At 40.1% G+C, this 13,335-nt stretch overlaps 1 protein-coding gene across 6 annotated transcripts in view; it reads right to left on the bottom strand.

Moving 5' to 3' along the window:
* The window catches only part of NR3C2 (nuclear receptor subfamily 3 group C member 2), a 211,557-nt gene that overhangs the window by 30,177 nt on the left and 168,045 nt on the right, over window positions 1-13,335 (bottom strand). For all 6 annotated transcript variants that reach the window (XM_042796375.1, XM_042796374.1, XM_032990067.2 and 3 more), the window contains 2 exons: window positions 3,523-3,861; window positions 2,957-3,101 (listed from right to left, as the gene is read on the bottom strand). In XM_042796375.1, coding sequence (XP_042652309.1) covers window positions 2,957-3,101; window positions 3,523-3,861 — 484 coding nt within the window. The remainder of the gene's footprint in view (window positions 1-2,956; window positions 3,102-3,522; window positions 3,862-13,335) is intronic.

The following is a 13,335-nucleotide window of genomic DNA, read 5'->3' as shown; positions in this document are numbered from 1 at the left end:
CAGAAACATTACGACTTCCTTTTATTCACAGTAGTTAAGAGTAAACGGAAAATTCATTTAATGTAAAACAAAACAATGTGATTCTGCTAATGCCAACCTCTACTTACACTCTTTTTAAACTGTTCATTGAAGAAAATGCTGAACCCTCTGGGGCACCGAGTTCATGCTACTGGCCAGGGACCTTCCTAATTACTTCTTGCATAGAGATGGGAAATGACCTCTCCAGATACAACATGAAGAAATACCAAGAAAATCTTGGCCAGGTGATAACAGGAACATAACTCTCTCAAGCCAGCAGAAGGAAAAGTCATTTTAAAGCATCTCCCTTTCATTCTGCATCAACTAATATATGTCCTAAAATGCCAAGGGCAGTAAAACATTCAAATAGTTGCACCAAGTCAAACCTTAAAGTGGCACAGAAATGAAAGCCTGTGTACAACTACACAGCACATTTCCAAGTTCGTGGTACTCAAAAGTTAAAGGTAAGTCCAGTCTTCAGCAATTCCAGAACAAAGCTTCAAAGCAGTGTTATTTTCACAAACAGGAATGTTTTGTGCTTATCTGAATGCTTTCTACACTGAGTTGTGTTAGCTGACTTCTAAAGTTGGAAAAAGCACTGCATCTCTTGAACTTGGAATCACAAAATAATTTAGCTTGGAAGGACCTCTGAAGGTCTCAAGTCCAACCCCCTTCTTGCAGAAGGGCTAATGTCAAAGTTGGAGCAGGCTGCTCATGGCTTTGCCCAGTCAAGGCTTGGACATCTTCAAAGACAGAGACCTCGGAGGTCCCTCTGGGCTCTATTATTTCACCATCTCATTATGGAATTTATTCTCCTGCTGCCCAGGAGGCAGCTTGTTGGCTCAGATTTGTAATAGCAGCCTCTCATCCTTCTACTGGGCACCTCCACAAGGAGTCCAACTCCATCTTTTCTACAACAACTCATCACGAAGGTGAAGGCTGCAATTAAATCTCCACTGCACCCAGCACAATCTCCTGGTTGCATGAGCCCAGCTCCCCTGCTGTCCCAGCCAGCACCCGACCATCTTGGCCAACCTCCATGGGGCTCTCTGAAGTTTCTCAACAACTTTCCTGTGCCAAGGAGCCTAAAACTTGGACTCCAAATGCAGTCTCACAACTACCACCCTGCGGGAAATAAGAAAAACCCTCTCGTTCCAGAGATGTGCCCATTACCATTCTGGAGTAAGCACTGAACTCCTATGCTACTGCCTCCAAGGAAATTTCTTGCCCTGATTAGATAGTTCAGAAGCCTGTATCTCATACCTCACAGCTCCACACAGCTCCTGGTAATTTATTTTTCCTTATACAGAAACACCTGCCTTCTGCTACACCTTTGGTAGCTCTGCAGTAAGAACATTGTTAAATACGTAGAAGACCAGACCACTATCTTACATACATATCTGGTTTTGGATGTTTTTGTTTTGCACTCCATGGCACTGCACTCCCTTTTCCAACTGAATTCCAACCTCAGCCTCAGTATAATTCTGCAGGCACCTACCTTCGGAAGGCTTGCAGCATAAAACTCACAATTGATCTCGACTTCTGGAAGCTGCTTCCAGCTGCAGTATCAAGAATGCTAGTAATGCACATATACTTTTATCTGCAAGTGGGATTGATTTCCCTGTCCAATAAATTTTGACCCCTTGACTCACTTTCTTCAGATGAGGGAAAACTGCTTCTGTGTTTGAACTTTTAGTCTCCATTTTCCACAGGAGAACTAAACTCTTCAGAATTGACATCTTCACTTAGCTTTAGCTACAGATACTTCTTCTGTGATGGTTTTCTAATAACCAAGTCACAGTGGAGGTGCTTTCAAGAAGGAAAATGGCTGATACTACATTTTCAACCACATGTAGTGAATCACAAGTTCCTCCTCTTAAAAAAAACAAACAAACAAACAAACAATTGCAAACCAAACCCCAAAACCAAACCAAACAATCTCCTCTGATGTTGTTCGCTGCTGTGGGACCAATCTCATATGCGTTAATTATTTAGGAACTCCTAAATCAAAGAAAGACTAATAAGACGGACAGAAACAAAACATCTTCTCCAAGAAAAATGATTCAGAATGCTTCAGGAGATTGAGTGGTAAGTTATTTTTCAGTTAATTCTTTTCCTGTTTGTTTTTTGTTTGTTTTTTTTTTTTTTTTTTTTTTTTTTTCTTCAAGAGCACCCATATCTTATTGATTATGTCTCATTTCTAACTCTAGAAAAAAAAAAAAACGACCTTCTGGGATAAGCATATGACATGACCCCAGTTTGATTGCCTGTGTATTCACTTACATTATGACTATACTGTCTTGGAATAAACACTAGGCAAATGGAACAGAAATTAAATTATTCTCATCAAAAGCAAAGCACTAAAACACTAACTTAAAATATGAAGGAACACACATACTCAGAAGGAATGGGTCCTTGGTTGATCCTTCTTTTTGTCTGAATGCATCATAAAAGAAGTTATGTTTCATTACTGAAAAAAGATTTTGGCTCCTTTCATGGTTGCAAAGAAGGGTAATTAAGACTGTCAAGAAAACACATTGAACAGCTGTATATTGTTAACAAAAGCACCATTATATGACTGCTCTGAAAGAATCTGGCAATTTAAACATTCACATTTCCTAGAAGTTAGATATTTTTCCAAGCTTCAGTAGATACCAAAAAATGTTTTTATTCTATAAATCTTGGTCACGTATCAGTCACGTTTCAAGCCAGCAGGATGGTTCTAGTTTAAGAACACATCCACATACGTAAGAAGTGGATGGCAGTATCAAAGCTTTGACAATTGGAAACTGAGTCACTGAAAAAAAAAAAAAAAAAGCTACTTTTCAAACTGGAATTAGCTGAACTTTTCTTAGATTGCAGGTATGCCTGAAAACAAAAAAAAAGACAGAGTAAACCTTCCAGCCTGCACTGAAAAGGACCATTAAGGAATACTTACTCATCGAAGATCAGGTCTGGAGCAAAATAGAGGAACTGGCTGTTTGTATGTTTGTACGATCTCCAACTCAAGGCAAATGATGACAGACACATCCATGAATACTGAATTAAAGTAATTTGGTCCTCGAGAGGCAAGTTTCTAAATCCTAGAGATCAAACCAGAAAACACCCATGAACTACATCATGCTCAACAAGGGTTGGCCAAACCAGCACTGAATACATTGCTCATTATTTTTCTAGTATTAATGAACAAGATCAACACTCCCACAAAGTGTACTACTTCAAAAAAAAACCAAACATAATTTTTTATTCCAGTGACAAAACATGTTTTATTCTTAAGAGGCTATTATTCAAAATGAAGGCTTTTAAAATATCGATTGCAGACATATGAAACAAACATTACATAAATCAAAAAACCCAACAATCTTCTCTCAGATGTTCATCTCGCCCCCCTGTGAGGGTTTTCAACACAGCCCACAGATTAAAGATGCGATTTATCAAGAAAATAGCTCATTAAGCTAAAAGAAACAGCGGAGAGAAATTTCACCAAATGCCTGGTGGTCCTACCTGGAAGTATCTTTGCCCACTTCACCACCTGAATCATCTGCTTGCCAGCCAGGCGGTTTAAGGTGGAAAGCAAGTACTCTGCTGTGTCTGGCTTCGAACTGTCATATCCTGCGTACACGATCTCCGGTTCAATGCTTTCAAGGATCTTAACAGGAGAGGGAGTAAGTGCTGGTGAGATCGCAGACATGTGGGGGACAAGTGCTGTGTTTACAGAGGGCTCAGTCACGGGCGCAATGTACGTCGTCCCTTCCTCGGGGCTCTGGGGTGGTGGCTGCTGCCGCTGTTGTGGCTGCTCCTCGTGCATCCCTTTCAATTTCCCCAACTTTTTGGACTTCCGGGCTGTGAAGATGAGCAGCACAAGAACAAAGTCAGTACAGAAAGCCAGCATAACCCTGGCTTTATAGAAAATGGAAGCAGAAATATTATCTCAAAGTTCTCAAGTGAAACGGGTGAAGAACCTTAAGAAATAGCTCACTGCTTGCAGCATCATTCCACTGGAAAAAGGACCAGAAGACCCATATAAGCTCACTTTCATTGCTTTACTGGATGTTTTTATAAGTGACAGAATGCCCAGCATCTGTCTCCATACAGACACACATGAAACATTCTAGTTACCATGGTTGGTGCCGATTAAACATTTCAGAAGTTTGGTTTGCAGCTTTAACAAATCGCTTATCACATACAAGTCTGTAATTCATGTTCTCCACTGCATCTGGTCATCAAAAGGAACCTCCCTGGCAATGCCTAAAATTAGCAGACCTGGAACCCTCCTAAGATTTTGAGTTCTAATGTCCACCCCAGCTGCGCCTCAACCTGAAATGCAGTCAGTCCATTTGGAACAGCCTAAGCTAGTCAAATCCCTCTGCTTTTGTTGCTTTGATACTTCCATAAGAGCTTCATCCCCTTCTCTTGAGTAGTTCTGAAATAACGCTAAAAATATTTCCCCAGTTAAAGAAAAAAGTACATTGTCCAATGTACATGTTACAGTAGACTGAGCCTCATGTAACACCTTTCTCACTGCTATCAACATTTCTCTAATGATTTGCCTTTGCTATTCTTTTCCTTTTATTTTTTTTTTTTCATTTAATGCTACCCTATCTACTCTTCTTTACTAAGTATTCTTACAGAACAGTAACACCAGTGTGCTTCCACTCTTTGCAGAGAGCCATTCTCTGGGGGTTGCCTTCCCAACTTTTCCATGTAAAAGCCCTGCTTTTCTGCCCCAACAAAATGATCTTGAAGAATGAGGAAAGAATGGGAAATAAAAAGCCAGACAATTAGGTTAAAAAAAAACCCCACACACAAAAAAACCAAGCCAAAATCCCATTAACCCTGTTTGTGATAGGAAAACATAACTAAAATAATCTTTAAAATCAATAAATAATGGACAAAATTTAAATGTCTGCAGCTCTTTCAGAGTAACTTCTCTCAACTTTAATCTTAGCTATCTGTACACAGCTAAACCCTCGTCTGGACTTTTACATTCCTGTCTCTTGATTATTGCAACATCTGTTTTATTGGAATCAGTAAATACAAGTCTATCTTGCTCCTACTTAGAATACTAATGCAAACACCCTTCTTAGTCCGTGCCCTATCCCAGGACTCTATCTTCTCGAGTTTTTCTCCCTGTCACCAATTCCCCTCCTTATCTTTCGTTTCCTTAAATATGGTGCCTTCTCTGCAGCTTCAGGATCCTTTCTGGCCAACCTTCACCTCTATTATCAAAATGTTCACTTCCACTCCAGCTCAGCACACCATGCCACTGCCTCCGGGGATGGTTTCAAAGCTTGCTCTATGTGCTTCTTCCTACTCTTCTTACTGCAGTAGAGAAAACTCCCCACAAAGATCCACATAACTACTTCATTACTCTCCTAAAAACTCCTTACAACCCATGTTTTAAGAAAATCCTCCTCAACAGTGGAGCTGCTGTTGCCCTGAGACCACTGCTGGCGACAGCAGTCATTAGTGTTTTACTGTTTCCTTGAGACTGGGGCTGCCTGCCCAGTGCCAGAGAGCTTGTAGAGCCTGCAAGGCAGGATACAAACACCCAGGGTCCAGGACAATGCACGCCCAAGTGCAACAATAGCCTGTTGTTTTCACCACTTCCTTGCTGGGACAGCACCTTGAACTCTGAGGAGCTGGCTCATCCTAAGATCCAAAAGAAAAGCTTATTTGTTAGGGTAAACTTGGGACATTGCTATAGAAAACAGCAAATTCCTTGAAGGTGCCCAGTCAGGCAGTCACTCCTTGACTACTGTCTTCAAAACCTAAATACAATTCATTATCACTGCAGCACGTATTGCACTGAACAGTAAATGCAAAATCTGAACATCAGTTTGGTGTCGGTTCTGTCATACAACAAAAGAAGGATCTTAATGCCTGACTTCAGCATCAACATCGCTCAGGAGATCTACAGAGAACTTCAGAGATCTTTGTGTAACTTTCAAAACTTTTCCTTCAGAGAGCTGGACAACACTTCATTAGCTCACCTGCAGCATGCGTGCCCGCTTCCAACAATTTCTGAATTCCTCAATGCCTGCAAACATCCAGACCCAGTGAGGTGGGTTGCATTTTTTAATAAAAGGATGAGATGTGCAAATAAAAGCATACTGGTCCTAATAAAATCAGTTTAAAATTCTGTTGTTCAACATATACTCAACAAAAACTTCCTAATCACCTGAAGCATTAGCACAGAATTACATTGGGAAATACAGGGATCTCCATCATTTGAGATTATAAAGAAGAGACAAGTATCTGTCAGGGAAGGTTTCACTGCAGCTCATTCTGTCTCAAGAGATAGGACAGACAAGACGACCCTTACAAAAGTCCCTTCTAATCCTATTTCTTACTGTTCTATTACAAAACTCTTAAAAAAGCTCATTCAAACAATGAAGCACAACTGAAGGATTTTTCATCCTTTGGTGCATCAAGTTACACGGATGCTGACGTCCATTCTTCAAGATGCAATTTCCATTCCTAGTACCCAAAAAGCCATTTTACAAAACAGCAGCTGATCAGACATTTTGTTAAACAAGCTTTTTTCCTCACTCTGCAAAATAAAAAGGAGGGAGTTACAGGCAAAGCAGACAACTCTGATAAATTTATTCCTGAAAAGTAAGTGAAAATGCTGCTGTTCCCCATTTGGTACAGTCGCACCTACATGACGACATCCCAGTGAAATCACTGTGAGCGTTAAATAGTTTGCATTTATCTTAGAAAGGCAAAGCTGAACTTACACATTTTTCAACATAAATCCCAAAAGCAAAGCAAGGATGGCCAAGTTCAGTAGAATACCTGATGATGAGTTAACAGAGTTACTGGCCACTGAAAACAGAGTTTAAATATAAGCATAAAGGAGCGGCTAGAGATTAGTGTTTGCTGTTATTATTCATTAAGTTTTATCAGGCACTATTTTTTTTTCTGTTATCCGAGCAGGATTAAAAATAAAGAACTTTACATAGCTTTCATGTTTGCAGAGTCAAAAAAAAAAAAAAAAAAAAAAAGGCATCCTCACCATAAGTACACCAGAATAAGGAATTTGTTGGTTTATCAACTCCATCAAGTATCTAGCAACACAGAAAAATGATTACATATTTTTTAAGACATAATTTTGTATGTTCTATTCTGTAAGAGTTTTTCATTAAAAGAAAAAAGAAATAACATTCTTCCATGCATAATACTGGCATAAAAACGTGTTTTAGTTTCATTTTCTTCCATTATAATGCCTTTAAAATGAAGCTGAGAAAAACATTACTGCTTGACAGTCATGTTTACAGTGAAGAAAACTGTATTTTTCATTTGGCTTCATGCCAGTGCTGTAGCTTAACTGGTTTGGTAACTCCCACAGAAACCAACAACTAAAGATTAAATACAAACTGAGCAGTACGTATTCTGAGTCGGTCTTCTGAAGCTGTTTTTCACATTTGCTCGCTAGTTGGTTACAATACCAACTGTAAAACCAACAAAGCCCCCTCTGAATCGGTGGGTGAAAGCCATGCTCATCAGAACTGCTGCATGGAAATGTTCAACAAGTTACAGGCTCTCCATGCAGACCAGTCAATGGGGCAGTTCGCATGGCAAAGCTGAAGTCTGAAGCCTATTTCGGGTTAGGACATGACTTCGTCCAAATGGCTGCACAGCCAGTGACTATTATCTCTAATTGCAGGACTTCTTGCCACTCCTTTTCAGCAGTGTTGCAGCCAGCAAACCATACTGCAATCCTTGTATTTTTAAATCATCAGAGATAAGAGTAACAGTTGAAGAAAAACAAACAGCAGTGAAAGACACACTGCAGATATACCTGAGGTTAATACCTCAAATATCTGACATGACTTCTGCTAAGTATTTTAGAAGGTCATGCACATTGCAATAAAAATAATGAAAAATAAGGCAAAGCATCTGAAGAGTCACATAAAGTCAAACTTTTTATAAAGACACATCCAACAGACCTCCTCTGTAGGACTAACAATAAATTGCAGTATAACAGGAATAAATAAGCTATGAGTCTGATTACAAATAGCAGTCCCTGTTCCACTGGAGGCAATAGGTAAAGTTTTACCTGGATTTAATATGAGCAAGCCTGTGTCCAACAAGTTCAAAGAAAAGCCTGCGAATTCTGCACACCCACACGTTTTTCCATGTGCTTGGAAGACCTCAAAGAGAGCAGCCCACAAACACCAGCTTGCTTGTTCATCACCCTCCATGCCAGTCCCACTGGCCTAGAAAGGGATGATGGTATTGCTGCAGAGGCACTGAGGAAGGCTGAGATGCCATATTAAAACCAGTCTGACACAGTCTTGAGCACTGTCAAGACTGTAAGGCAGATTACTATCTTTCTCCCCTTACTACAGCCTCAGACTTAGGATCTAGCAAAAAGACAGGACTTAAGTAATTTGAAAACAGCTACTGGCAGGAGACTTGGGGTGAATTCAGATTTGGACAACTGGTTCCTTAGTACTGACCCTTCATCTGTAACACTCCTGTCACAAAGCAAAAATAGGGAGGCCTGTGATTTCAGGATCAGGAGCGTTTTGCCATCTGTAAAACACTGAATAGGCTTCTGGTCATCTGCAACAGTGAATGCTATTCTAGGTCAAATAACAGGACATTAACTGCATGTGACCCTATTGTAAATTGTTTTCTGAATACAAATTAATGTGGACATCAACCACAAATCTATGGCATTCTTGATTTTTAAAGGTTAAATTTGAGGTTTCAGCATAGGTACAAGACAAGTAAGCCACTATATGCTCTTTTAAAAAATACCGTTGTAAACTTACACATGCTATACAAGTTGGATGTAGAGGGAGCTAATCTATACTCTCCTTGTTCCCAGTAAATATACACAAATTAAGTTATGGACTCCACACAGCAACGCATCTGATAACTATTTTTCATAGGCTGAAAATTATTAATTTTCATCAGCATTATTGTTAAAAAAAATGGGATCCAAAAATGCCAAGGAACAAAATGCTATCAATAGTAGATAAAAGAACCCATAAATATTATGATTTAACTCAGCAGTTTTATAACAGAGTAACATCTTGTTTGCAGAATTGTATCAGCATTCAAATTTAGCAAATGAACAATCTAAAATGCTCTGCAAATTCATGCTGGCATCCAATGCTCTAAAGCAAAATCTGAAATTTATAAAATTATCCATAGTTCTACATAAAGTCAATTACAAGACTTACAAAGATAACTCCCTGGAATCAGATTTTTTTTAAAAAAAAGTTTGCTTTTCTGCCTATCAAAACCCAATTATTATTTGCATATCTAAAGACGTTATATAGAAAATTAAGAGCTTTATTTTTCATGTATGAAGAGGTCTGCCAGACCCAGGAGCAAACTGATCCTGATCCAGCAGACCTTTATTCTTTCTATGTTGGAGAACATACCTGAATCAGTGTGGTATCAAAAGCACATAAGAACATATGCTACCTCTAGTGTAAAGAGGAGAACATCAGCAGAAGGAAAGAGGAAACCAAAATGGACACAGCACAAAACACAGAAAGTGATGGAGGTTTAAAAAAAGAGGTAGAAGGGAGTGGCAATTTGAGCAAATACATGTAAAAGACAATGGGGAAAAAAATCATGATATGCACTTCAAATGAGGTATAATTTGGGATTATTTCAAAGTTTGTACAGTACTACCAGTGATCCAGGCAGTCTGAGGGTAGACAATATGCTGCAAAACAAGCACACTCTGACCGCCTGTAACTGCCAGCTCTCGGTCTACACCTGCATTTCAAATACTTGAGCTTCTCCATCCAGGTCCCAACCTCACTGCTTGAGTTTCCCAACCTCCACAGCTGCCAGCTTGCTCCCTCCCACCCCACGCCAAACACCTGAGGGCTTTCCCGCACACCCTCCCACTGCTGCCTGCCTCTCCTCTCCAAAGGCAGCCTGCGGCATCTTGCTGCGCCGGAGTCACCGAAGCATCAAGCTGCCCTCGTGCCATTCTCCCCTCGAGGCCGCCGTAACAGCCTCTGGGAAGACTCTCCTCTGAGCCCTCACCGAGCACACACGCTGCCGCGTGCTTCCACCTTTGGATAGACAAAAGCTCCATCAAAACGCCACTTTTTCCTCCTCTGAATCTTTACATCATGTTTGCCTGGCGCCTTTGCCTCACTTACTTCAGTGAGCTGACATCTGTTCTCATTAGCTATTTTACTGCTACCACAAATAGTGTTTCCCTTCCCCCAAATCTGTTGTATCTTGACATATATGAAAATTTTGAGCTATCTTGGTACAGACATTTTTTCACTTAAGTGTCTAGCACAATGGGTATGAGATTTTGCTGAGAAATTTCTAGATAATAATACAGACATCTCATATATATATATATACACACACACGCATATACACTTATGCACGTAAATGCATGGAATAAAGTGAAAAGCAGTAATCCAAACAACATCTTACAGCATCAACCCATTCACTCTACATGTGATCAGGCATGTACCCTTTATTCTTCAGGAAACAAAGGAGGGAACAACCAAGACAGTATCCTTAAAGCTTCCATAAACCAACGACCCACTTTCAAAAGCAAGCCACTGCTTTTCAGGTGGAGCTGCAATAGATTAAGAACCTTTAAATAAGCCCGAGATGTTGTCCCATGTGTAAGAGGAAGGGCCAGGTACAAATCTGGGAGACATATGGCCAAGTATATTTGTCCACGTGGAACTGGTTTGACTGGACAGGCCAAAGGGAGGAAGCAAATGAAAAGCAACTACTGAAGCAGGGGACAAGATATACAGGGACTTAAAAGGAGAGCACAAGATCATTTTATTGTGCAAGACACACCACCAAAAGGACTTTGCTCTTGCAGAGCAGTGGCCTTTCAAGCGTGATTTCTACAGTGGCATTTGGGATATCCTGCAGAGACCAAGTAGTTTGTCTAAATATACAAAGAAAGGAAGACAACAGCTGGTAAGGAAGAAAATAAAGGTCCCACTTTCACACAGCAATATAAATTTTAAAATCTGTTTCTGACAGCTGTGACCCAGAGGAGATAAAAAGTGGCAGAAAATGGTATCTCTTGCTGTGACCATTTAATTAACAAAGGAAAGAAAATTTCCTGAATTCTTATCCTCCACCAGAAGAAGCAAGCTTTTACTGGAGAATAAGCTCAAAGCCAATGATTGAATTCAGTAGACTGAAACGGTAGGCATAACTGAAATAATGACATAGTTTGGCACTGCCAACATCATTCACAACTGCTTACTAATTAATAAGTAACACTTTAATCTGACAGGATCGGACAGCTTAAAGACAAGGAATAAACGTGCATGAAGTCTGATCTATGGGTATGTCACATTTTATTTGCCTTTGGTCAGACCCTGCAAAGATCCAGGCACATCCATAAATGTAATTCTTTTTCTTGGTTCACATTCAGTATACCAAAAAGGGAGGTACAGCACAGATGAAGGAAAGAGATTCTAATGCATGTTTTAATCTGCATAATTGTACACTATTTTCATTGTTTATTTACATGTATTTTGGTTCTTTATTCTAGTTGGATTTAAGCTACTAATAAAACTGACTGTAACTAAGTATTTCCTGCTTATTACTTTGCTTACTTTTGTGACAATTTCAGCAGTGTTTGCATTTTGTTTGGAACAGATTCTAATATACAATGCTGTGCAGTGCTGCTCCAGTACAGAATTGTACAGCACAGAAACAATATATGTGAAGCAGTTTATCCTCTTGCTTTGAGCAGGATCAACTATACTTTGCCCAACCCAGTATGTTATTAATCTCCAATAAAGGGAATTCCATAATATCCCCCATCTTCCTCCAACATCTAACCACTCAGTTTTCCCCCAACATCTCCAATGTTGCATCATTTTTTCTGCAGTAAAGTTGATTTATTCATTCCCCCAGTGGCTATATAGAACAACTTATCATTCCTGTCCCCTCTTTTACACCACTTTTTGTATTGAAAGACTGGTATCATGGCCTTCTTAATATGTTTCTCTCTTCTACACTAAAAATAAATTGAGTTTCTTCAATTCTTCCTTATAGATTTATGTTTTTTTCTAAGCTTCTTATTATCCTTGTTTTTCCTTGGGCGGTCTGTAGTCTGTATTCACCTTTCTTCAGGCACACAATAGGAAATTTCAAGAAGGAAGATTCAGTTTAGATGTTAAGGGACCCTTTCTAGATGTAAAGGTCTGTGAAAAACTGGAATAGGTTATCAAGGGACACATCAGAAACTTAACCACACTGGGGAGACCTGTCCATCAGGAAGGACACAGGTACTGAAATCCCACCAACCTGCACAGAAACGTAGACGACAATTTCATAAGGCTGCCCCATCCCCACCACCCTGACCAGCAGTGCTGAAAAACAGACACGGTCATCAGGCCCACACTTTCTACCTCTGACAAGCACATAATAATGTCTTCGTATCAAAGGAGCCTTGCCTATTTTTGCAACAATTTCCCATCCCTGACTCTAAATTTAACACACAATCATCACGCAACCGTGCTCCTTTCTTCACTGTAGTCTCTAAACAGCTGCTCTCATGTTCCTGAACTCCTCAACTTGCACTTCTCAACATAACCCTCTGCACTTTACTGAAAATGCCATCATGTTGGTTTCAGACACTAGAACTGAAGATGCTTTTGAATTCTGATTCTGGCCACAAAGGAGAATTGCCAAATCTGTAGATTTACATATTTATTCTCTACTTTGTTATGCAAGTAATTAGTAAAATTTTAGACCCAGAACTGACCTTCAACAGCACCGTACTTCAGATGTCCTTCCAGTGCGACAGCAACCACCAACAGCTACTTTTGGAGAATGCTATTTCAAGTAATTATGCACCCACTTAATGAGAAATCTTGTATTTTAATGGGAATCCTGCAGTGCCTTCTGATTATACTTATGGTTAGAGATATGGAGTGGTGAAACACACCTGAAGGGAGGTGGCACCGCACGACAGCACTCGCACACATCTCATGGAGCACACACGGTTCGTGTGCTGTGTGTGCTGGCCTTTGCATGCAGGATTCGGGACTCTAGATCCATAGGCACAGAGATCTGCTTGCAGGGATGGCCTCTGTAGGATGGGGAAAAGCAGCTGCCTTGCAAAGACGAAACAGAAACCATCACAGTCGCCTCAGAAAATCTAAGGTGAAAGCCCAGATCAAATCTTGCGTATTTTGAGGCCTGACTCAATGATGAAGCTCGGGTTACCGACTTGTCTGATGAGTGGCTCAGGGATGTCCATCGCAGTCAAGAAGGGAAAGCACTGGGGAGAGTTTGGGCAAGAGACAGAGGAAAATAATCCCTTTTTTAGCTGTGCTG

This window comes from Tyto alba, unplaced genomic scaffold, assembly GCF_018691265.1.
Source record: "Tyto alba isolate M040663 unplaced genomic scaffold, T.alba_DEE_v4.0 Super-Scaffold_23, whole genome shotgun sequence".
Lineage (NCBI taxonomy): Eukaryota > Metazoa > Chordata > Aves > Strigiformes > Tytonidae > Tyto > Tyto alba.
Note: the sequence above shows the minus strand (reverse complement) of the source record. Positions and strands in the feature narration are given on the sequence as shown.